Source organism: Corticium candelabrum, chromosome 8, assembly GCF_963422355.1.
Source record: "Corticium candelabrum chromosome 8, ooCorCand1.1, whole genome shotgun sequence".
Taxonomy (NCBI): domain Eukaryota; kingdom Metazoa; phylum Porifera; class Homoscleromorpha; order Homosclerophorida; family Plakinidae; genus Corticium; species Corticium candelabrum.
This window is the reverse complement of record NC_085092.1, coordinates 1,389,436-1,413,806: the sequence shown is the minus strand read 5'-3', so window position 1 is coordinate 1,413,806 and position 24,371 is coordinate 1,389,436. Positions and strand designations below refer to the sequence as shown.

Sequence of the window (24,371 nt, the reverse complement as noted above, 5' to 3'; positions counted from 1 at the left end):
CGCCAATATTCATGGCTGCCATCACTTTGTCGAGAAAGGACCATTCGACTCTGTCGAAGGCTTTCTCCTGATCGAGGCTGACGAGTCCGGCTTCCCTGTCTGTCGCCTCGCAGTAGTCGACCGTGTCTTGTAAGACGCGACAGCTGTCTCTGATCGATCTCTCCGGTACGCAACACGTCTGGTTTTCGTGGACGATTGTCTGTAGAACGCTCGTCAGGCGAGACGCTAATAGTTTGGTTAAGATTTTATAATCGACCGATAGCAGTGATATGCTATTTTTAACATTAAGCTCTAGCTGTATACATACGATCTCCATCTGCATATGAAGCACTGAGAGATTTTGACATCATTCAACTACCAAATGTCACCTCACTGAAGCAATTTACTGCTTCAAATATTCATGATTCTGTGTCGTCAGAAGAGAGTATTGCCAAAGCCCATGCAGACTATGTTCTTCTTCAACAAGAGAATGAAATATAAGGCACCCTCAGACCTTTGGGTGAAGTTGCCCTGATATTTAATGAGGTTGGGTGTCAAGTAAGGTTAACTGGCATGCTTGGTAAGAAAGATTCTGCATTGTATTTAACTCATTCACTAACTATTTAATAACGGTAAAACAAATGACTTGTTATGATTATTGAAATGTCTCTAGATTATTTTACGTACGTGTTTATACCAACTAAGTACTGCTTAAAATATATCAAGCTGTCATTTGAATTATGTAATGTTCACATGTTAATAGAATTGAGGTACAGTATTAGTTTGCATTATAAAATTGTAATATTAATTAATTGCATATGACATCATTGCACACAGAAAATAGATTTGCAATAAATAGTACATAATTTGATGTATGCAGTGTATGCAACAGCGTAAATGTTGCCGTACAATTCAATTCAGGCAATGTGCATAGCTACATGCACCCAAAAAAGACTAAGAAATAACAAAAACGTTTAACCGCAATTCATAGTAATTTATCACGTTACCTGCCCTCCAATCTATTTGAAGTCAATTTGCGCAGAGAAAACAACGTTCAGCAGACGATTTTCAAAACCGGGGCTATCTTTGAATAGACTGTACAGGTTGCTGCTCGAGAGATGCGCAAAAAGACAGCACTTCGTTTATGTCAAACTCACGGTTGTAAAATGTCCATCGTCTACTAAAAATCAAAGGCTGCGCCGCTAGCCTTGTACTAACAGCGCACAGTTCGCTCCAGCGGCTAAGTCAAAAGGTTGTCCCCCCAAAAAATTTGCCCACTTCGGACACGTGGCAAATGGTGAAAGGACACTCCACCTCTACAAACTTGTTCTTTCGCAAACTAACCAAATGGTAAATTACCAGGTCTGTCTGTCTTTATATCAGCATCAATACTACCATACAGTGAACGTCAGTAAAAGGCAAGGCACCACAGCTAACTAGTGAGTGCTCGACCCATGGGTCGAGTTACACCAGTCACATTAACGGAAACAAAGTGTAGTAAGCATATGTAATACACTCAATGTTCTTCACCTGACGGCTAATCTTTTTTGAAAAAACTTCAGCATTACATTATTGCAGAACAACTGATAAGCATCGCATCCAATAATTCTTGAACTGGCCTCCCTTTTACCTGATCTGTTACCGATTTCTCAAACAGTTCATTGAGATACTTGTGAGCTTCTTAGCCCCAACGCCCAGAGTGTTCCAGTACTAAGGGGATGGTTTTTGCATGCTCTTTTGCTGCTAGTATCTTGTCCTTATACGTTTTGTCCTTCACTTCTCTGGCTTGTGCTGCTGCATGCTTATCTTACGCTGTGCTTTTTCAATTATGTCTTGATTCCAAGGGAGAGCCAGTGAAATATCAAAATCATGCAATGTTTCATGCAAGCATCAATAATGAAAATGTCTGGTCGGTGGTTGCTGTTAGCATAACTTAACATGACGAGGGATTGATAAGGTTCCTGAACAATCATCCCAGACACCGTGCAGTGACGGCATTGTGTAAACAAACAGGGCTATACTCCCTGTTTTGCAAGTGCGAAGGTGAAAACCATGCTGATCAATCCTTCGACTACATTCTCACTGCCTTAGAAGAGACGACAATGGCATTCTACATTCCATTCGTACACGTATTGCCAAATGGTTATCACCAGAATTAACTGCAAACTTAGTGGAAGTGTGAATAGCATGTAACGATAATTCTATATCCCTCCCTTGCAGAGATCTCAAGCGAGTCCTATCTCTCTTAGACTTCAATACTTGTATAGATTTTGAGAGAGTATGCTTAGTACATTCCAATATTAGTTGGAATTGGACATTTTTAGTGTCACGAAGGATGTCTACTAAGAAATGGTTGTCAGGAATAGAAGACTTTAACGCTATGCTCATTCTTTCCTCAAATAGGCAGACCAAAGATTTGCCATTAGTAGTGGAAGGGAACCGAGCAGGAAGTGCTTGGATAGATTGTGCCCAACCTGCTACGATAGCATCAGCAAACAATGACTCACTGTTTGTCAATCCGAATCCACCATGCCTAATGAGCAAAGTAGCTTAAAGCCAGTTCTTGTTGGTTAGGTCAGGGCACTGAACTTATCATATAAACGTCGACTTTGTCAGCTGGCATGGGCCTGAACTGTTGAACGTACATTTTCTGGGTTTACAGATCTGATGAGACGATTCATACGTGTGACATGGCGATATCTCAGAAGTAAACATCCACGCTGCACATCTTCTAGTTACAACAGTTGAGCTTGGCTTGATTTTGCAAAATTTAGACAGATCTCTGCAACATATTGCACTTGGCCAACAGGAACTTCTAAGATTGTGATACCATCTCTATATATAAAGGAGAGGTGTCTGTGTGTCTGTCTGTCTGTCTGTCTGTCTGTGTGCCCGTACGTACGAGCGTCTCTCGAAGACGGCGAGTCCGATCTCGGCCGAATTTCGCTCGCGCACGCCGAATTCATTCAGGTCGAAAGTCAGACCGCGGTCGTCTTCCTGACTTCTCCCACGACGAAGCCGTTTCCCGCCGATCGCGCTCGCTTCCGCTCGCGCGCGAATATCTCCGGAACGGCGCATCGTGTCTCCACCGAATTTAGACTGCCCGTTCCCGACGTCGGACGGTACGCGCCGAGCGTGTCGTCTATTGCCGACGACGTCGGGAAAAGGAAGATATTCTTGCTGATATCCGGGTCTCGAAAAAATACGCACACAGTCGTTTGCCAGTCTGCGACCGTCGAAGAGCTGCCGTGTTCGATGCACCTGTTCCCCGAAACGCCAGCAACGTCTTCGAAGAGACGACGTTCAGCGGGACTGTCGAAATGACGACAGTCGGTACGCGTCGTGACTTCGTTAGATACGGAGCTGCCGTGTTTGATGCACCTGTTCCCCGAAACGCCAGCAACGTCTTCGAACAGACGACGTTCAGCGGGACTGTCGAAATGACACGAGTCGGCATTCGTTGTATACGGGGAACGGATTATCCGGGTAAGTATTGCACGTGACTTCAACTAATCACTACGTATCTACACCGAATTTACCGGCCCGTTCCTGACATCGGACAGTATGCACTCCCTGCAGCGGAGAGAAGTGCCGATGTCTGTACAGGATCTTTCGCACTGCCGATAATCTTACGTTATCTTAATTAATAGCAAACGTCACAGATGTCAACGCACTTGATATGCCTTTAGTGAACTAACACCACGGCTAATTAGTGACAGTAAACGGTTACTGACAAAAGATTACACTCTACTGTCGCCAAAACATTACAGTCTACTAGCTGCGCAATATAGGATTTCCAAGTCTATACGCGACATTTTGCGTCGTTTTTACAATGCCTCCGAAGAGACGAAAGACAGTTTTTTCATCGACAGCTGCAGCCAGTCAAAAACGGAGACGTTTAGAAGAAGACGAAGTAGCGAGACGGCAACGTTTGGACTCCGGTAGAGATAGAGTGGCGAGAGCGCGTGCTGAGCAAGGTGAGGCAGCTAGACAATGGCGACTAGACAGCGACAGACACAGAAGCGCTACGGCTCGCGCGAACGAAAACGAGTTAGACAGACAGCGACGACTTCAGATTAATCGTGATACCACTGCTAGAACTCGCGTAGATGAACACACTGTAGCCAGACAAGAACGATTGGCCGCCGACCGCAACAGAACTACTGCAGCGCGTGCAGCGGAAGATGAGCTAGCCAGACAAGAACGATTGGCCGCCGACTGCAACAGAACTGCTGCAGCGCGTGCAGCGGAAGATGAGCTAGCCAGACAAGAACGATTGGCCGCCGACTGCAACAGAACTGCTGCAGCGCGTGCAGCGGAAAATGAGCTAGCCAGACAAGAACGATTGGCCGCCGACTGCAACAGAACTGCTGCAGCGCGTGCAGCGGAAGATGAGCTAGCCAGACACGAGCGATTGGCCGCCGACTGCAACAGAACTGCTGCAGCGCGTACAGCGGAAGATGAGCTAGCCAGACACGAGCGATTGGCCTCCGACTGCAACAGAACTGCTGCAGCGCGTGCAGCGGAAGATGAGCTAGCCAGACAAGAACGATTGGCCGCCCACTGCAACAGAACTGCTGCAGCGCGTGCAGCGGAAGATGAGCTAGCTAGACAGCGACGACTTCACAGTGATCGAGAAAGACATACTGCAACAAGAGTGCGACAGCAACCGAACATTCCACCAGCTCTGAACTATGATGCAGCACAACCTCCACTTCCGTGTTGTATTGGCTCTATGACAAACGTGTGTGTCAACTGCGGCGCTATGAAGTGGAAAGGAGAAGCACCTGGCATGTGTTGCAGTAGCGGAAAAGTGAAACTGGCAACTCTGCAAGATCCACCGCTCTTGCTAAAATCATTGCTTCTAGGTGACTCAGAAACGTCTAGGCATTTCCTTACAAATATTCGCAAGTACAATTCAGCTTTTCAGATGACATCAATGGGTTGCAATGAAATTAAGGAAACACATGGATGGAATCCTTGCTTCAAAGTGCAAGGTCAAGTGTACCACCTCATTGGAAGCCTGTGCCCTTTGCCTAATGAAGAATCCAAATTTGCTCAAATCTACTTTTTGGGTGATGTGGAGAGAGAGATACAAGTAAGACAAGGCATTGTTCCTGGTTTGAGGATAAATATCATTGAGGGTTTACAAAACATGCTTCATGCCATCAATAGGTATGTGCAGAGTTTTAAATTAGCCAAAGACGTTCTCCGTGAATATGATCAGCAGTACAAGGTTGTGATTCATGCTGACAAGAGGCCTTCTAGAGAACACAGAGGGCGGTTTAATGCTCCAATGTGTGATGAGGTAGCTGTGCTTATGGTCACAGAAGAACATGGAAAGAGAGACATTGTCCTTCGTAAGTCTGATGGCAGCCTTACAAGAATAGCTGAAACTCATCGCAGCTATGATGCTTTGCAGTATCCTCTCATACTTCCACATGGAGATGATGGATACTATTTTCCTGACCAACCAGTCCCAAACCAGTACAAAGTATCTGCGATGAAACATTATGCGTATCGACTGATGATGCGAGGTGGTGCAGACTTTAACATCTTGCTACGGTGTCAGAGACTGATGCAACAATATGTTGTTGACATGTACGCCAAAATAGAGACCGAACGGCTGTGCTTCCTTCGGCGAGAGCAAACAAAACTTCGAGCTGAACAATATGGTGAGTTGAGAGATGCACTTCTGGCAAGTGATGGAGATCCAACAAACATCGGTAAGACGGTGATCTTACCTAGCTCCTATACTGGAGGACCACGGTACATGCATGAACGTACACAGGATGCCATGTGCTATGTTAGAAAGTTTGGTAGGCCTTCTCTTTTTATCACAATGACGTGCAATCCCGGCTGGAAAGAAATCACTGATGAACTGCTGCCCATGCAGACAGCACAACATCGTCCAGACCTAATTGCACGTGTCTTTAACCTAAAAAGAAAGGAACTCATCAAACAGTTGACCAAGCACTGCATCTTCGGCAAGACTATTGCATACCTGTGTTCCATTGAATGGCAGAAACGTGGTCTGCCACATGCTCATATTTTAGTTTGGTTAACTGCAGAGCACAGCATTCATGCTGATGACATCGATGCCGCTATTTCCGCTGAGTTGCCTGACCCTAACTCTGACAAGGTGCTGTTTGATATAGTCATGACAAACATGATTCATGGTCCTTGCGGTCGCATGGACAAGCACTCACCCTGCATGCGAGATGGAGCATGCACGAAACGTTACCCGAAAGAGTTTAAAAGTGATACTCAGAGCGGCCATGATGGTTATCCATTATATCGACGACGTAAACCCGATGATTGTGGCAATCAAGGAATAAAGAAGATCAAAGGTAACGATGTCTGTATAGACAATCGATGGGTAGTACCTTACTCTCCCTACCTCTGCCGAATGTTTGCCTGTCATATCAACGTAGAGCTTTGTACAAGTGTCAAGTCTATCAAGTATGTCCTAAAGTATGTCAACAAGGGCAGGGACATGGCAGTTTTTTCGCTAGAAAAAAACCAACCTATCGATGAAATAGATCTGTACCAGACAGCAAGATACGTCAGTTGCAGTGAAGCTTGCTGGAGAATACTGAACTTTACCATTCACGATCGTCATCCAGCAGTGACAAACCTTCATGTCCACCTACTAAATGGGCAGAGGGTTGTTTACAATGATCAAAATGCTGTTGCTCTTGCTCAACGTCCACCTAAAACCACGTTGACAGCTTTTTTTGATCTCTGCGCTCGGTATCGTCCAGATCTTGACCAGCTTGCTACGCCCGACCAGAGGTTTGTTCAAAATTTGCTTTATGTAAATGTGCCCGAGTACTTTACATTTCATTCAGGCACCAAAACCTGGAACCCTCGAAGGCTTGGCACAGCTGTTTACAGTGATGGTCAAATAACTTCATTTAAAAAAAGTGAGGTCATTGGTCGAGTGTACGCCGTGCATCCTAAGCAACAGGAATGCTTCTTTTTACGCCTTCTGCTTCACCATAAGCGGGGACCTTGCTCTTTTGATGACTTGCTTACGATTGATGCACGAAAGTGCCAGACTTTTCGCGAAGCATGTAACTGCATGGGTTTGTTGGAAGAAGACTTGCATTGGGCCATGGCCATGCAAGAGGCAGCCATGCGAGCCGGAGCATCTACACTACGTGCTCTGTTTGCTGTTATATTGACCACGTGTGATGTTGCTGACCCTCTTGCCATATGGTCTGCATATCGAAATGATATGACTGATGACATACTGCATCAGTGTAGGAGGGAAGCTGGACAGCCTGACATGGACTATAGTGATGATATGTACAACGAGTGTCTCTTTCGACTACAGGAATTAGTACAGCAGATGAGTGGACAGAAACTTGAAGAGTACGGACTGCCGCCTGTAAACAGGGGACATGAAGACAGACTGACAGTTGACCTACTTAGAGAAAAATCTTATGACAGAGAAGCACTGCAACAATTTGTAGACGAAAATGAAACGAATTTGACGATTGACCAACGCAACATTGACCTTCGCATTACAGATATGGTGGACCATGGGCAAGGAGGGATTATTTTTATTGATGCCCCAGGTGGCACAGGTAAAACCTACCTGATTAACCTTTTCCTGGCACGCCTCAGATCAAGAGGATTTGTCGCCCTTGCTGTCGCCAGCAGTGGCATTGCGGCACAGCTACTATCAAATGGGAAGACAGCACATTCGACATTCAAGATACCGCTTAATCTCATGACCACAGACCTTCCTATGTGCAACCTCAAGCGAGGTTCATCAAAGGCTACACTCCTACAGGAATGTGCCGTTATATTTTGGGACGAGGCAACCATGGCTAACAAACTAGCTTTTGAGGCTTTAGATCGCACATTACAAGACCTAAGGCAGTCCTCAAGACCATTTGGCGGTATCTTAGTTGTCCTGTCTGGGGACTTTCGTCAGACATTACCAGTCATTCGAGGAGGTACACGTGCCAATGAAATTGATGCCTGCATCAAGTCATCACATTTATGGCAACACGTAGAAACACATTCTTTGACAACTAACATGAGAGCTTATCTCTACGGTGACGCCAACGCTGCTGAGTTTGCAAGTCTCTTGCTGCGAGTTGGGAACGGTCATATACCGGTAGTTGAAGGACGTCATACCATCTTCATTCCAGAAGATCTTGGCACAGTTACCGACTCTCCTCAGACCTTGATAGAGCGAGTGTACCCAAACTTGCAACATCACTACCAAGACTTCGAATGGCTAATGCAACGAGCTATTCTCGCACCACACAATGTCTCCATTCGTGATATTAACTGGGAGATGCTTCAGCTGTTTCCTGGAGAGATAAAGATCTATAAATCAATTGATACGGTCAGAGATGATGATGCAGTACACTATCCCTCGGAGTTTCTTAACTCCCTGGAACCTGCTGGTATGCCTCCTCATAAACTGGCTCTAAAGGTGGGAATTCCTCTAATGGTTGTTCGAAATCTGGCTCCTGGGATTGCAAACGGCACACGTCTTATACTAAAGAGAATGATGAACAACTGTCTGGAAGCAACTATTGCTACTGGACCGCATAAAGCCCAGGACGTGTATCTGCCAAAGATACCACTAATTCCCAGTGATACTGGACTACCATTTGAATTCAAACGACTTCAGTTTCCAGTTAAGGTCTGCTTTGCTATGACTATTAACAAGGCACAAGGGCAGACCTTAGCTGTGGCAGGGCTAGATCTACACGAGCCATCCTTTAGCCATGGACAGCTTTATGTTGGCATTTCTAGAGTTGCCTCCAAACATGGACTAACTTTCTTGGCAAAAGAAGGAAAAACCAAAAACGTAGTGTACCAGGAAGTGCTGTCGACAAGATGATCATCTTTATATTCACTGCAGGCATTCATGGCCAACATCACCTATGATGCTGGCCAACAGCGACTGAACGAGGGTTAGCTTAGAAGAGGTTGACTGTTAATAGGAGTGTGCAAGCACTCCATGACATCTCAGACTGTGCCTTTGCATGGCTGTAAATTCAGCCCAACTGAACATTCAAGACACCGCTTTTAATCATGCACACATGGTCAATTAGATAAACATTAATGACTAACGACTAAACAGACAAACACTACAATAATGCACTAAAAGGTAGGGAGACAATATGTATCACACAGCAACAAACAGGACAAAGTAGACCGTTTTGGCGGCTGCAGCAGCTGGTGATGCATCAATTTCTCAAAGAGACCTATGCTGAAGACATCAAGCAGGTACATAACGTTCAAATACCACCGGAGCGAGAGCTCCAGGTTGAGCATGTCTCAACCAATTTTTTGAGCCAGTATATGCCCTGACCTCCACGTGGTCTGGCTTGGGTTGCACTGACAAGGGCATAAGTTAGTGTAATTGGTTTGTGCTGTGATTGCAACTTTTTTTGCACAGGGATGATAACCAACACTCTAGACCAGAGAGTTTGGAAATCTACAAAGATCTCTCTATACAAACTGTACGTGACTTGGCTACACCCCCTCTGCCTCTCCAACCATCAAACGCATTTTTAGATACTTTCTGCTGTAATCTCTACCTATAAAAGCGACCTGTCTGTCTGTTTGTGTGTTTTTCTGTACTGTCTGTCTGTCATTAATAGCAAACAGTGTCTGCAAATCGATAATTTGTGTGATTAAACTATTACCCGGGTGTTGTCCCCCGGGTGTTGTCCCCCGGGCGAAGCCGGGCATTGGAGCTTGTAAGATAATACTTTAAGGCCTTCAGGCATGTGTAGAGAAGAAATCAGCGTGCCATCAAACAGTTCACACTTTTCCATAGAAATATGCAAACCATTGGCAGAAAACGATACCTTCAAGGCAGTGAGAGCTAAAACAACATCTGCCTGGGAACCGATCACAAACTCATCATCTAGATATGCCAGAAATTGTGTGATAGAATGTAGTTCCTGAACCTTTGCGAGGATTGGTTGAATAGCAATTGAAAAATGAGAGGGCCCCAGAGGGTTTCCCTTGATAAACTCACTGTTGTGACAATAGGTTAAAATTGGACGTATCTTGTAAAATGAGAGGAGAACTTTGTGAATACAGACTAAAGACGTACTGATACAAATCTGGAAAAAGGCTTTGCGGTTTCATCAAGAAGGCACGATCGGTCCAAAGAAATTTTTTGCATTTCTTATGTCAGTTTTGACGATTGCCCAGTCAGGCTGTGAGTCCAATAGCAGCTGTAAGTGATGCACGAGCAGTTCTGATCCACCTTTGTCTGCAAGTCCATGTTGTAAAGGAGAGAAAACTGAGCGATAGATTTCTTTTTTTTTGAACACGGACAGTTTTGGCTGTCACATCGCCTCAGTGACTATGCAATGGCAAAAGGCTTCGAAATAGCAACTTGGCGAGAAGTTGAAAGAAGGGTTGATGCACCGAAAGATATCCTGCCTTTGGCAACCATTGAACAAAGAGAAAATAGACCTTTTTTAGTTGATTCACATTGAGCTAAGATCTTCAGGTGTTCATACCGGTATCCGGAGGTCCTGTACCTGAGCCCCTTGGAAAAGTGTTAACTGCTATTAGAAATGAAGCTTTATACAACTACTAACTAACTCAATCGGACTGAAAGAATGTGCAAACTGATATCTCGCAATATCGTAGTCTTTTTGTGGATGCTTTTTTGTCTACGTTTTAGCAACATACGTAGGTTCTAGTCTGTGGCTGGTTAGTAACTTTGCAGCTCTAGAGAGCTTTACACATCTAACCAATTAATGAGCAGCCTTATTTCAAAATGTTGAATGTTTCTTGTTGTTAGTCTAGACGTATCACTATGTGCCTGGCCAGACTGATGTATTCCAATGAGTTCATCCCATTGAAATTGAACAAACTTTTTATACAAAATCAGTCATGCCTGATCACAGACAATTTCAGGTTCATCTAGAATTTTCTTAAGAGCGATGTTGCAGCATTCTCGAAACATGTCTACTAGAGCAGGAGCAACAGTTTGTACTGACACCGTTAGATTTGTATTGATTACATCCTCCAACGCAATGTTTCGTATAAGCTCCCATGCTGTTTCCTCTCTGCTTCTTGAATTAGCATGCAAAGGAGAACGAGACGGTAAATCAAGAGTAGAAGAGTCATTGCTAGCAGCTTCGTTCTCGACTGGGGTGTCAGCATTCCTGATTTTACGTGAGAATCCTCAAATGTCCTGCAGTCCTAACGTCCAACATTCGGGGTCTGTCTGTCTTTCTGTCTGTTCAATACATATATTTTCCACGTTGAAATATAAATACAACACAACTAAGGTCCATTCGAACAATAGATGCAGTGTGGGAAAATTACCAGATCTTGGTATCCCGGCACTAACAAACATGGAAATGATATCTCTGGAACGCACGTGTGGAGGTGGAGACAGTGGTGCATTCTAACAGTCAGAATGATGCTCAAATACGTTGGAAGGAGCAGCTTCCGGAATATTACATATGCAGACTCCACCCCAGTCGGACATGGCCCATCCTATTCTAGCTAAAGATTAGATGTAATTACCTTAATTGCATTCCTTAGAATACTCTAGACAGCCAATTAGTTCTCAATGACGTCTCCAGAGTCACAAGCGAACTCAATTCAGAGCTTTGGAAGACATTCGCACCTACTTTTGTCAGTATTATTTCTGCAGCTGTTCTAGAATGCCATCACAAGCTTGTAATGAGTGTTTACATTGTGTTTAGCAAACGTCATTGAAGTCGTTACGCTAATTCAATTTCTTATTGTCCCCACTAGACAGCCCAAATTGACGAAGTCCACACCCACAATTCTCACACTGCACCTATTGTTCGAATGGACTTTAAAGCAAGTCTACTGTCTCAATCGCACATATCTTCTGTCAAACTAAGAACCTACAGAAACCAGCCCCATATAGGGCTGTACAGTAAAGCACATTAATAATTATGGATATTCAGTCTCTTGACTTTCCTTGTAAGTTCTAGTAAACGGGATGTCTTTCTGGAAATTACACTAGAGTTACATTGTTGTAACTTGACTGATCAGAGTTGTCCCAATTTGTTGTAAAACTTGATGCATTGTGACGATCGTCATCATCATAAGACATATGTGAGAGAAAGAGTCTTAAAAACTGTTGAGCCTCATCACCCCATCTGCCATAATGTTGAAATACCAAAGGGATTGTTGTTGTTGCAAACGCTCTTGGTAGTAGTTGGGATTTATACTTTGTGTGTTTAATCTTTTTTCTTCTGGATGCGGCAGCACCATCAATATAAGCAGCTCTAGATAGAATATCTTTGCTGATTGAATATGATATAGCAATGTCTAATTCTGCTACTGGCCTGAAGAATGATTTAGCAACATACATGTCTGGGCTTCCACTGGAAGTGGTGCAATCTTGAGTCTCTATGTACATGTAGCTCGGTACATGTAGCTAACTGAGACAACCTGCCCACGCAGAGACCAGACAGTTGTGAGACCACACTGGTCCACCGCTAACTTTACAAGTCAACAGATGATACCCTTCTCTATCAATGGTTTTTCCACATTCAAATTTGCACTTATCTGCCAACATAGGCAAGGCAAGGGCATTGCCATCCCCAATCTCATGAATGCCAAAGATTGCGAGATTCTGGGTTAATGGAATGGCATTTAGCCACGAGCCTGCACTTTTCCTTGCAAGGAACCTAATCGTGCTGAATCCTTTCCAGATTCTTTATCCAATAAAATATTGACGCCAGCTTTCATATCAGATGCCTCTGTAGACGCTTAATATTAGACAAAAGATTATTCATTGATTGATCAGGATCTAGACATTCATGAAGAATGTGGCCTACAGAGTTTAACCACTCTTTTTACAAACAGCAACCTGAGGTTCTAAAGCTACGAAACGTTTTGGCGGCTCATGCACAGAATGAGCCCACGAAGACACAAAAGCAAACTTGATAGTTCTGTCTGTCTGTCTGTCTGTCTGTCTGTCTGTCTGTCTGTCTGTCTGTCTGTCTGTCAATTTCATTTATTGAAACACAAACTCTACGTTACATTTCTAACACTAAATACAAGAAATCTACTGAGTTCAGCTTTAGTTTAATGCAAACTACTTTGGTAGTCTCTATTGTGTATGTTCTCATCTTCTCCTCCAGGGAAGACACGTGTCAGCTTGTGGAGGATGACTCTAGCGTTGCATCGTTGTAATATTATTGAGAATTTTTTTGTCCAAAAACCTCTAAAGTCAGCTTCATTTGTATAGCCTTCAATGTCCCTTGATCTTCTGGCTAGTTTGTTTAGATAGTTGGTAGCTTCTGATCCCCATGTTCCAAAATGTTCAAATACCAGAGGAGTGAAATTGAGGCTTGATGTATTGCCAGCAAGTTGTTGTTTTTTGTATTCGATCATCTTCCTTTCCTCCCTTCTTGCTGCAGCTAAAGCGTCTTGGCTGAAAGGATGAGCCATAGCCACATCAAAGTCATAGCTACACCCAGAGTCATACACAACTATGTCTGGTCTATTGTCATTTCCAGAGTAACGATGTCGAGGTTCTTTCTCGTGATGAATCTTTAATTCATGTAGACAAGTGCTCCATGCATTTACAATTTCATCGTGTTGCCACACAGGCCCACCTCCATGTTTGCATGTAAGAAGATGATATTCATCTGCCAACTTGCCACATTCACACTGGATGTTCCAGTTGACAAAAGGTGCAGGTATGTCCAACCTCAGAGATGCTGCCAAACGAAATTCGTCGGGTTTCAGTGCAAGAATCTCTTCAGTAGGAATGGCTTCCAGCCATGACCCAGCTCCCTTACCTCTTATTGATCTAAGTTTAGCTGCAGCTCTATCTGATTGTGAAATTGAAGTTTCCAGGCAGGAATTTGCGTTTGTCTCGTGTAGTTGACTAGATAGTTTTTGTTGTAATTTCTTGGGCTGTTTGACAAACTCACTTAAATGTTGTGAATCATCACAACCAGTAGACTTGACAGCTTGATGAATATCGGCCGAGATCTTCGAGACATTATCGGTTGAAAGCAAGAGTGATACATCGTTAGTCAAGTGAGGGAACCTAGTAGGCAAGTTTGACAGAGTATGCATCCATCCTCCTAAAAGTGCAGATGAAGCAATAGCATCGACCGATATCATTCCAAATCTTCCTAATTTGATAGGAAGTGTTGCCTGTTTCCACCGTTCATCGACTATTGATGGCACTTCCAATATTTTACAAAAGGTTGTTCAAGTCATGTTGTCATGTATTTTAGCTGTAGACTGAAATAAAGATGGTGATACTGACCTAGCCAAGTAATTTAACGTGGGAACATGGCAATGACGTAGTAGAAGGCATTCTGACTGAGGATATTCTAATTGAGACAAAGCAGTCTGTCTGTCAGTCTGTATGTCTGTCTGTATGTCTGTCTGTCTGTCAAGAATCATTTTTATTTCTTACAATCACACTATCATACATCACAGCAGAAACTACTCGACTAAAGCTAAATGCTTTATAGTGTTCATAGGTAAGTGTATACATATTTTCTGAGGCAAAAGAGACAACTAAAAGTACACTATTGATAAAAGAATTGAGTGCTGAGTGACTCGGGAATCTGACACCCACCACACAACACATTCAATTTCTTCTGAATGACCCGTGCGTTGCACTTTTGCAGCTGCACTGAAAATCGTTTACGCCAGAAGTCCACAAATTCCGGTGCGTTTGGCTGACCAACTTCGTCTGATGAGAAAGCTGCTAGCTTTCGCAAGAAGTTCCTGGCCTCTTCTCCCCATGCACCGAAATGTTCGAATACCAAGGGGATGGCTTTGAGAACTGAAGTCCCAGGGAGCTTTTGTTGGCTGTATTTTGCCGCCTTCCTATTCTCTCGTTGTTTAGCAGCGACGCCTGTTCTATCAGCAGAGCTTGGAAATGCATCCGCACTCCAAGGGTGGGCTAGAGAGATGTCCAGGTCGAGGTTGGAAGCTGATTCAGAATCGAACATGACAATGTCAGGCCTGCAATCTGAAGTGACATATCTGTTCCTTGGCTCCCGTCGATGGTGGATTTGGAGGCTCCTGAGGCACTCAGACCACACCCCAGCAATTGATTCGTGAGACCAAATAGGGCCTCCGCCGGTCTTGCATGTGAGTAGGTGGTATCCGCTGTCATCCAGTGGTGCACTGCAGTTGCATGCCTCTGACCAATGTGACAGAGAGATGGGCAATCCAAGCCTCACAAGCGACGCCAAGCGAAAATCGCAGGGTTTGAATGCGAAACCTTGTGTTGCAGGGATTGCATTTAGCCATGCTCCAGCTCCTTTTCCCTGTAGGGAATATAACCTAGAGGCATCTCTAGCCGTAGCAGAGTTATTTAATGAAAGTTGTAGTTGGTCTGCAAAGAACTGATTTGAAAGTCTGCTTTGAAGTTTCTTAGGATTTGCCAGATAGTCAGACAGAAGCTTGTCAGGAGGTATGGACTTGGCAAGAGCATCACCAACTGAACCAAATTGATGGTCAACCACGTTGTCAACCATGGGTATTACAGCAGGAAAACGAAGTGGGAGCTCAGCAAGTGAGTATCCATGAAGCCACGTAACCGAGTTTGAAGGTGGACGACAGGGATGACATACCAAATCCACCCAGACGTACTGGCAGTGATATTTGCTCCCATGGAAGAACCAACTCGGGGAAGCCTAGTACTTGTGAAAATGTTGCGCGCGTCATAGAGTCGTGGATAGAAGCAGCTTTCCTAATATTATTCGGATGTACAGTCCGGGCCAGATGGTCTGTCTGTCTGTGTGTCTGTCTGTCTGTCTGTCTGTCTGTCCGTTTGTTTTTATATATTTTCATAAATGAATGCTATTACAACTAAAACTATTTAGAATGTTCAAGAGACCCAATAGGGTCAATACACATCACAAACTAATGTACGCAAAACTGAGTATGATAGTTCTTTACATTACTGGAGCTCATAGATAAAAGGTGTGATAGTTTCTTTGCAATAGTCCTAGCATTGCAACGTTGTAGCGCTGTTGAGAATCGTTTTCTCCAGTAACACATGAATTCATTAGCATTCTTATTGCCATCATCATCCGTCGACCTGGTTGATAGTTCCTGTAGGTATCTGGTGGCTCGTTCTCCCCAATGGCCAAAATGCTCAAATACAAGTGGCTGTCTGTCTGTCTGTCTGTCTGTCTGTCTGTCTGTCTGTCTGTCAAAAACATCTATTGGTAAACATCAACGCTATTACAGTCAACGCTAAATCACTATCTATGAGTCCAAGAAAAAAGACCCTTAGGGTCATGAAATGAAAGCTTAACGTACACTCTGGTAACTGTAAAAACCAGCTACGGAGTCATTTCTACACACTATTCTGTCAATCTTCTTCGCCAAAACCATACTGTTACACCGCTGTAAAGTAATGGACATTAATCGTCTCCAATAAGTCTTGAACTCGCTGGAGTTCACCTTGCCGTCATCATCTCGTGATCGCAGAGAGATTTGATGGAGAAACTTTTCTCCTGCATTTCCCCAGCGGCCATAATGCTCAAACACCAGTGGAATTAGGCATGGAGAACCCCCACTAGTGTGAGTCTCTCTGCTGTACTTCTCTCTCTTCTTTCCCTCCCTTTTTGAAGCAGCAGATCCATCAGTTGTAGCTGCGACTGAAATTATGTCGGTGCTCCATGGGTGGGCTAAGGAAATGTCGAGCTCAACGTTAAAGTCGGTTGCATTATAAACAGCAATATCGGGTCTGGACTGAGAGCTGCTGTAACAGTCTCTTGGCTCAACGGTATGGGGAAGAGACACGCGTTTCAAACACTCGGACCAAGCAGAGACTATTGAATTATGAGACCAAACTGGTCCCCCACCTGTCTTACAAGTAATCAGATGATATCCTTCAGGATCTAAGGCTGTGCCGCAATCACATAAGGTTGCTGACAGAGGCAATGGCAAACGCATACCCAACCTCAATAAAGCTGCCTGTCTGTCTGTCTGTCTGTCTTTCACATATATTTTCAAACATTCATCTATCATACAAAGAGTGCTAGGCAATGACATAATGTTTTAGGTGCTACAGTACACAGGAAAAAGCACTAAGAAACAGTAACAACTTAACTTAAAAGATAACCCAGGTCAGCCTAGTGGCTAAAGAACTGGGTTGAGTACTTAGCGCTACTTGTGTCACTTGACAAGCTTGCCATCTTCCTCAGTATGACTTTGGCATTGCATTTTTGCAGCTGAAGGGAGAATCTTTTTCGCCAAAAGTCAAGGAACTCTGCAGCGTTTGGTCTACCAATTTCGTCACATGATTTCTTTGCTAGTTTCTGCAGGAAGTTTCTTCCCATGACACCCCAGCGTCCAAAATGCTCCATAACCAGAGGAATGAGACTGACAGCAGTTCCACCTGGTAGACAATCCTTCTCGTATTTTGACTTTTTTCTCTCCTCTCTTCTCTCAGCAGCGGCGCCATCTGTTTCCGAAGATCTAGGGAAGATGTCCGAGCTCCATGGGTGTGCTAGAGCTATGTCCAGATCCACATTGCACCCAGAGTCTGAGTCGAAGGCTACAATGTCTGGCCGGTCATTGGAATTGGCATACCGATGCCTCGGTTCCCTTCGATAATGGATGTGCAGCTCCCGCAGGCAATCAGACCAGACTGATGCAAGCGATTCGTGCGACCAAACTGGCCCTCCACCGGTTTTGCATGTTAGCAGATGGTACCCACTGCTGTCCAGGGAGGCACCACAGTTGCATGTTGTCATCCAGTCAGAAAGTGGAATGGGCAAGCCCAACCTCAGCAAGGACGCTAAACGATACTCGTAAGAATTTAGTGCGAGCACTTCTGAAGTCGGGATTGCGTTCAGCCATGCACCAGCTCCTTTTCCTTTTGTAGATCGATGTCGTGCAGCATCTCGGGCTGTGGGTGCATCTGTGAACAAGATTTCTGCCTCACAGCGAGCAAATGACATGGATAGCTGATGCTGAACTTTGCCTGCAGATGTCAGATATTCGGAAATATGCTTTCCATCAGGGACAGATTGGGTCAGGGCGTTATTAAGAGCCCCAGTAGTTGAATTAACTAGGCTGTCAACAGCTGGAAAGAGACTTGGAAAACGAAGAGGCAGTTCCACAATGGCGTGAGCCCAGGATGCAACAAAGGCAGGCTGCGACACAAAAGCCAACGAAGTCATGCCAAAGCCACCAAGTCTAATTGGCAAAACAGCTTGGCGCCAAGGCATGTCCTCAATCTCGTTGAACCCAAGTAGATGGCAAAATGTCTTTCTTGTCTGAGAGTCGTGAATTGAAGCTGCTTGTGTGAGCAACTCAGGACGAACTGAGCGTGCCAAGTGATTCAGGCAAGGGACGTGAGAGCCTCTCAACAAGAGCATGGCACTCTGTATGTCTCCCAATTGAACAAGTTCGTTACACAGTAAGAATTTTGACTTTGCGATGTTCGAGCAAGAGGAGGCAACAAATGAAGGTGTGCCTACGGGTGCTCCGAGAAAGATGGCTCCATCATCAGTGACTGGTATGCAGTCAAAGCCTTCAACAGGATCACGTGTAGAAGGGCAGTAGATCTCACACTTTGAATCTGCAATGATCATGTTGATGGCAAAAAAAGACTTTTTCAGATCTTGAAAGGCAGACTGAATATCCGTAGGGTGACCCAGTACAAAGACGTCGTCCAAGTATGCCAAGATACGAACCTTCGGATGCATCTCCTGAAGATCTTTTAGAACAGAATGAATGGCAGTGGCAAATAGAACTGGCCCCAGCGGGTCGCCTTGATGGACCCCTTCTGCAGATTCGATTGTAACTGGAGTGATACCTTGCATGAATACCAATGGGCTGATCCTCCCATACATCTGAGCTACATGATTCAAGATATCTGGAAATGACCCGACCACTTGCTCCAACATCTGTTGTCTGCTGATGGAATTGAATGCATTTCTGACATCAGATTTTAATACAACCCAGTCGGGATTGTGCTGGAGGAGTAGCTCAATGTGATGGACAATCAGCTCAGTGCCACACTCGGTTGCCACACCATGCTGGATGGGGCAGAAGAAGCTTGAGAACAGTTCCTTTTTTTGTTGACATATAGCTCGAGCTGTCAACCTGCGTATAGCTTCACCAACTGCAATAGGTCGTATGTCGCCATTGGACTTGGGCAGAGCAATTAGCCGAGATGAAGAAAAGAGGGTTACTGCAGCAGCAGGCAATATGCCTCTAGCAATAGCCGAACAAGCGGAAAAAAGACAATCTGCTGTGAGCTCGTTTTCAAGTAGAACTTTCAAATGCTCGAAGCGCCAGCCTGAGAGACCTGCACCAGAACCCCGTGGAGCTCGTCTAATGGCATCAAACAGCGCTGAGCTTGACAGTTTGATTGAATCTTGAGACAAAGAAGGAAGATGCAACCCCGTGGCTCTGGAAGGGTGCTTGGAAGCCAGCTTTGCTGTGGTATCTTCTGAGGCAGGAGCTAGGCCTTTGCTGGTTAACAACCTGGAAGCTCTTGAAAGCTCTCCACATCTCACCAACCTCAGGGTAGCGGCTCTCCGTGCTTCATCACTACAACGAGGCGTCTTCTTTGAAGTTGATCCATTTAGCTGAAGTAGATCCGACCAATTCCAACTGAGAAATTTCTGATACCTCACTTTGACGTCACGAAAGCCATGACGTCCTCCCCTGACCATAGGCGTGAGAATCATGCGTGGAATGAGGAAGAGCAGCTTCCATGCTAGCTCGTCACCGGGATTGTCATGGATCTTTCGAAGGGCCACAGCACAACAGTCGTGAAAGAGTGCTCGTGCAGCAGGCTTGATAGTTTGTACAACCCGTGGGGGAATGGCCCTGAGAATGGCATCCGAGGGCAGATCCCGGATAATGTTCCAGGCTGCAGTCTCTAGGTCAGCATGGGCATCCTGTAGGGACACGCGCTGAGGTGGATTATGACAAGCGGAATCTCCAGAGAATGAATCCGGCACTGTAAGAGACGGCGGCAACTCAGAAAGGGTCTTCCGGACGTTCCTTCCAGGAGGTGACGATGCGCCGAGTGTAGTATGGCCCTGACTTGACCGTTGACCATCAGAAACGGATTTCCGAGAACGGCATTGAGAAGTGTGTTGTTTCAACTTCAAGTACCATCTTTTGCAGAATGAGCACTGAAGAAGATTCAGGCGAGCGATGAAATCCCCTGGGAGGAGATTCGGGTCGTGAGCATCGCGGATATGACACAGAACTCTCTTCAGTGTGTCCGAAACATGACAAGACTCGTATGGACATTTCTCGGCAGAAGACATTGCCAGAGAACGGACAAGCAAGGCGAAAACAACAAGGCCTCAAGTCTTGGATGCTACACGCCCGTCATCCGGGTCTGTCTGTCTGTCTGTCTGTCTGTCTGTCTGTCAATCCTCATATATTTCAAACATGAACACTACTACAGGCTAATGAAGAGAAGGTGAGTTTAAGCAGGCTCTATGCGGCCACTACAACTATACTGCTATCTATACCTAATGTATGTAAAATTGTGTGACAAAGTCATCTACAGTGTTACAACTATTAAAGGTAAGAATAGAAATTTTTTTTGCTATTGTCTTTGCATTGCACCGCTGTAGTGTTATTGAAAACCGCTTTCGACAAAGGCACATAAACTCATTGCAGTTATTGTTGCCAGCATCATCACATGATCGGCGAGATAGTTCCTGTAGATACTTTGTGGCTTCTTCACCCCAGCGACCAAAGTGTTCCATGACGAGGGGAACAAATCTCATTGAAGACATTCCAGCGAGCTTTAGCTCACTGTATTTTTTTGTCTTCCTGTCCTCTCTTCTTGCTGCTGCTGCCCCGTCTTTCTCAGCAGCCTGACTCACAATGTCCGATGCCCATGGATGTGAAAGGGCTACATCTAGTTCCACATTGGCACCAGAGCCAACATCAAAGACAGCGATGTCCGGTCTGTTGTTGCTATCATTGTATCTGTCCCTCGGTTCCTTTTTGTGGTGAATCTGCAGCTGCCGCAAACAGTCATCCCATTCACTTACTATCGAATCGTGTGACCAAACAGGCCCACCACCCTTCTTACAAGTCAGCAAGTGGTATCCCATTTCGTCTAATGCAGTTCCACAATCACACTGCTCAATCCATCTGACAGCCGGCAAAGATAGACCCAATCTGTCTGTCTGTCTGTCAAAGGTATTTTATTCAATAGAACAAAGTACGTACAGATGGAGGCTAAATCCTCTACAACACAATGTCCTCATCAGTCCAATTAACTACACACGTGCTTGCTCCTTTACTAAAAAAAAGTAAAGGCCAAATGGCCTTGGAAAAACACAAATTAACTAGCATCATCTAAAAGTCTCTCCACTTTCCTGTAGATGACTCGAGCATTGGCTTTTTGTAGCTGAATGGACATGCGCTCCCTCCAATGTGTCTTGAATGAGGAGGCATTTGTTGTTCCATAGGCATCCGTTGATCTACTTGACAAATGCTGTAGGTACATTTCTGCTTGTTGTCCCCATCGACCAAAATGTTCCAAGACTAGTGGGACTGCTGTCACTGTTTCCTTACCAAGAAGTCGTTCTCTGCTATATTTTTCCGTTTTCTTCTGCTCTCTCCTGGATGCTGCAGCACCTTCCGTAGATGCTGATGCTGAAATTACTTCACTGCTCCAGGGATGTGCTAGCGAAATGTCTAAATCTGTGTTGGACCCTGATCCAACATCGAAAACTGTTATGTCAGGGCGGTTGTCAGATGTAATGTATCGATGCCGTGGCTCTCTGTGATGGTGCATTTGTAAGCTGCGCAGACAGTCTGACCATACATTGGCAATACACTCATGGGTCCAGACTGGACCACCGCCCCACTTACATGTTAGGAGATGGTATCCACAACTGTCCAGAAAAGAACCACAGTCACACTGACGAATACAGCCATCGAAGGGCATGGCTAACCCCAATCTCAAGCAAGCCGCCAAACGAAAATCGCGGGAAACTAGTGCGAGCTTATTTGAGGTGGGCATAGCATTCAGCCAGGCTCCAGCGCCCTTGCCTTGAATCGATCTTAGCCTAGCAGCATCTCGCTGGGAGGGGGCCTTCTCGATCATTGCTGACGTCTTTTCTTTAGCGTGTTGCCGTGTCAGCCTCTGTTGTAGTTTAGTTGGAACTTGAATCATTTCAGTAATATCTGTCCCATCACTGCCAGCCTGCATCAGCGAAAATGCTATCGATTCCTCGACACCATTTGAGTTGACTAGAAGATCCAGTGCGGATTTGAGGTCTGGATAACGAATAGGCAGATGAACCAGAGTGTGAACCCAGGACGAAAGAAAAGCAAATCGAGAAGTGCTGAGGCATGGTGACATGCTGAAACCACCAAACCTGACCGGCAGTGTAGCTTGCATCCAGGAAGAGTCAGTGAGGTGACTATATCCCAATACGTGAGTGAAGGTCTCACGAGAAATCTTATCATGGACCTCGGCAGCTGCCTGAAGTCTGTCAGGGCAAACTAAACGTGCTAAATGGTTCATGCGAGGAACATGGCAGAATCGTAAAAGAAGCATTGCACTCTGTACCTCTCCCAACTTCATCAACTGCTCACACAACAGCCTTCCACTCTCAGCATATTGGCTAGAGGCTGCAGACACATACTCTCTCTTGCCTATTGGAGCCCCAAGAACTATAGTCCCATCGCTAACTACAGGTATGGCATCTAGACAGATCTGCCTGACATCAGAGGTCCAGATGGGGAATAGATCTCACACTTGCTGGAAGAAATTTGAAGACCAATATTAGAGAATGCTGGTCTTAGATAATCCAGGGACGACAGAACATCATCTTTCTCCCCCACCAAAAAGATGTCATCTAGGTAGGCAAGAACTCTGACAGTAGGAAATGAACCCTTTAAATCTGACAGAACTGAATGTATACCGGTTGAGAACAGAGCTGGACCCAAGGGGTCCCCTTGGTGGATTCCCTCTTCAGATGGAATGATGACAATACAATCGCCTTGCTGGTAGACCAGAGAGCTACTGTGGGAGTACATTTGACGAACGTGAGGATAAATTTCTGGGTGGAAATTAGAGACTTGTTCAAGGAGATGATGCCTGTGTAGTGAATTGAAAGCATTCTTGACATCCGTTTTGAGAACGATATAGTCCGGCCTGCCCTCCAGAAGAAGTTGAACATGATGATATAGCAGCTCTATTCCACAAGCTGTAGCCACTCCATGTTGATCAGGCTCAAAGAAGTTGGAAAAACAGCCCCTTTTCTGCCTGCAAATTGATTTTGCGGTAAGACGTCGAAGTGATTCACCTATGGCTATTGGTCTTACATCACCATTAGGTTTCGGTAGTGCAATAAGCCGAGCGGAAGACAAAAGTTCCGGTACTGAGCCAGGAAGGCATCCATTTGCAATGCCTGCACATGCAGCATGCAGACATTCAGCTAGCTCCTCATTTTCTATCATGCATCTAAAATGTTCGTATCGCCACCCAGACGGCCCAGTTCCCGAGCCCTTGGGTGAATCCCTGATGACACTAAGCAACACTGACATTGACAGTGAAAAAGATGTAGAGCTGGGGCAATCAGGCAGTGGATCACTATCATCCTCCTTAGATGGGTGTTTTGCCCTAAGTTTGGACACTGTATCAGCTGTAGACGGAGCCAAACCTTTGCTTGTTAATACCTTGGCTGCCCTGGAGAGTTCTCCACACTTCACAAGTCTGAGTGCAGCTCTTTGTGACTGAGATGCTGCCTCACGTCTAGATGCGCACGTATTGTTTTCATTAAACTGGATCAAACCTTCCCAATGGAAATCTAGGAATTGACTGTATAGCGATCTCACTTCCTTAATAACTGCTCGCCCTCCTCTTGACAATGGTCGCAACAACATCCTTGGAAGTAGAAATAGAAGTTTCCAGGCCGTCTCATCTGCCAGGTTTTGACGGATTCTGCGAAGAACTAATAAACAACATTCTTGAAACAGCGCCTTTGTTGCAGGTTTGATCGTTTGGACTGTTCTAGGTGGAGGTTGTTTCAAGATATCATCAACAGATATGTCCCGTATTAGTTGCCACGACGATAGCTCTCGGTCTTCTTTAGCCTTTTGTAAACCGCTAGATTCAAGATTGGCGTCGCTCACACCATCTACTGACACATTCCTTGTAGCAGGTGGTCTGGTTTCCTTCTCAGATGTAGCATTCTCTTGACGAGGTGAAGACGGTAGCGCTTGCGCAGAAATGGATGTCAACGACACATTTGAAATTGACGGCGGCCGTTGAGTAGCAGAATTGTCTTGACTTACTTTCCTACACTGCGTAGCATGTTGGCCCAGCTTCATAAACCAATGTTGACATTGATGACACCGCTGAAGCCTCCAACGAGAAACGAAAACTTCCGGTACGTCGTCTGGAGCATGTACTT

At 45.0% G+C, this 24,371-nt stretch overlaps 8 protein-coding genes across 8 annotated transcripts; 3 read left to right on the top strand and 5 right to left on the bottom strand.

The window, feature by feature from the left end:
- Positions 1 to 4,693: 4,693 nt before the first annotated feature.
- On the top strand, positions 4,694 to 5,234 carry LOC134183500 (uncharacterized). Its single transcript, XM_062651056.1, has 2 exons — positions 4,694 to 5,077; positions 5,155 to 5,234. Exons 1-2 carry the CDS (start codon positions 4,715 to 4,717, stop codon positions 5,170 to 5,172), a joined length of 381 nt encoding a protein of 126 aa, XP_062507040.1. The 5' UTR covers positions 4,694 to 4,714; the 3' UTR covers positions 5,173 to 5,234.
- A 25-nt stretch (positions 5,235 to 5,259) lies between these two features.
- LOC134183647 (uncharacterized) lies at positions 5,260 to 7,713 on the top strand. Its single transcript, XM_062651231.1, has 2 exons — positions 5,260 to 7,600; positions 7,648 to 7,713. The coding sequence occupies exons 1-2, from the start codon at positions 5,276 to 5,278 to the stop codon at positions 7,711 to 7,713; spliced, it is 2,391 nt and encodes a 796-aa protein (XP_062507215.1). The 5' UTR covers positions 5,260 to 5,275.
- On the top strand, positions 7,686 to 8,873 carry LOC134183565 (ATP-dependent DNA helicase pif1-like). Its single transcript, XM_062651147.1, has one exon. The coding sequence runs from the start codon at positions 7,718 to 7,720 to the stop codon at positions 8,846 to 8,848; it is 1,131 nt and encodes a 376-aa protein (XP_062507131.1). The 5' UTR covers positions 7,686 to 7,717; the 3' UTR covers positions 8,849 to 8,873.
- A 5,546-nt stretch (positions 8,874 to 14,419) lies between these two features.
- On the bottom strand, positions 14,420 to 15,504 carry LOC134183696 (uncharacterized). The gene has a single exon (XM_062651287.1). The coding sequence runs from the start codon at positions 15,477 to 15,479 to the stop codon at positions 14,520 to 14,522; it is 960 nt and encodes a 319-aa protein (XP_062507271.1). The 5' UTR covers positions 15,480 to 15,504; the 3' UTR covers positions 14,420 to 14,519.
- Positions 15,505 to 16,136: 632 nt separating this feature from the next.
- LOC134183222 (uncharacterized) lies at positions 16,137 to 17,028 on the bottom strand. The gene is made up of 2 exons (XM_062650699.1): positions 16,414 to 17,028; positions 16,137 to 16,356 (listed from the first exon to the last, which is right to left on the bottom strand). The coding sequence occupies exons 1-2, from the start codon at positions 17,005 to 17,007 to the stop codon at positions 16,261 to 16,263; spliced, it is 690 nt and encodes a 229-aa protein (XP_062506683.1). The 5' UTR covers positions 17,008 to 17,028; the 3' UTR covers positions 16,137 to 16,260.
- A 30-nt stretch (positions 17,029 to 17,058) lies between these two features.
- LOC134183646 (uncharacterized) lies at positions 17,059 to 20,249 on the bottom strand. The gene has a single exon (XM_062651230.1). It carries the CDS (start codon positions 20,247 to 20,249, stop codon positions 17,088 to 17,090), a length of 3,162 nt encoding a protein of 1,053 aa, XP_062507214.1. The 3' UTR covers positions 17,059 to 17,087.
- Positions 20,028 to 21,111, bottom strand: LOC134183221 (uncharacterized). Its single transcript, XM_062650698.1, has one exon. It carries the CDS (start codon positions 21,051 to 21,053, stop codon positions 20,460 to 20,462), a length of 594 nt encoding a protein of 197 aa, XP_062506682.1. The 5' UTR covers positions 21,054 to 21,111; the 3' UTR covers positions 20,028 to 20,459.
- Positions 21,112 to 21,137: 26 nt separating this feature from the next.
- LOC134183219 (uncharacterized) lies at positions 21,138 to 22,653 on the bottom strand. The gene has a single exon (XM_062650697.1). It carries the CDS (start codon positions 22,535 to 22,537, stop codon positions 21,287 to 21,289), a length of 1,251 nt encoding a protein of 416 aa, XP_062506681.1. The 5' UTR covers positions 22,538 to 22,653; the 3' UTR covers positions 21,138 to 21,286.
- Positions 22,654 to 24,371: the final 1,718 nt, after the last annotated feature.

Excerpts from the sequence above, each read along its gene's own strand:
- LOC134183500 (XM_062651056.1), top strand. The coding sequence starts at position 4,715 with ATGACAAACGTGTGTGTCAACTGCGGCGCTATGAAGTGGAAAGGAGAA.
- LOC134183647 (XM_062651231.1), top strand. The coding sequence starts at position 5,276 with ATGTGTGATGAGGTAGCTGTGCTTATGGTCACAGAAGAACATGGAAAG. Across the intron at positions 7,601-7,647 it reads ACCTGATTAACCTTTTCCTG|TGGCATTGCGGCACAGCTAC; the intron begins GCACGCCTCAGA and ends TGTCGCCAGCAG.
- LOC134183565 (XM_062651147.1), top strand. The coding sequence starts at position 7,718 with ATGACCACAGACCTTCCTATGTGCAACCTCAAGCGAGGTTCATCAAAG.
- LOC134183696 (XM_062651287.1), bottom strand. The coding sequence starts at position 15,479 with ATGGTTGACAACGTGGTTGACCATCAATTTGGTTCAGTTGGTGATGCT.
- LOC134183222 (XM_062650699.1), bottom strand. The coding sequence starts at position 17,007 with ATGTCATTGCCTAGCACTCTTTGTATGATAGATGAATGTTTGAAAATA. Across the intron at positions 16,357-16,413 it reads CACGAGATGATGACGGCAAG|CGGTGTAACAGTATGGTTTT; the intron begins GTGAACTCCAGC and ends ATTACTTTACAG.
- LOC134183646 (XM_062651230.1), bottom strand. The coding sequence starts at position 20,249 with ATGTCTTCTGCCGAGAAATGTCCATACGAGTCTTGTCATGTTTCGGAC.
- LOC134183221 (XM_062650698.1), bottom strand. The coding sequence starts at position 21,053 with ATGGGATACCACTTGCTGACTTGTAAGAAGGGTGGTGGGCCTGTTTGG.
- LOC134183219 (XM_062650697.1), bottom strand. The coding sequence starts at position 22,537 with ATGAAGTTGGGAGAGGTACAGAGTGCAATGCTTCTTTTACGATTCTGC.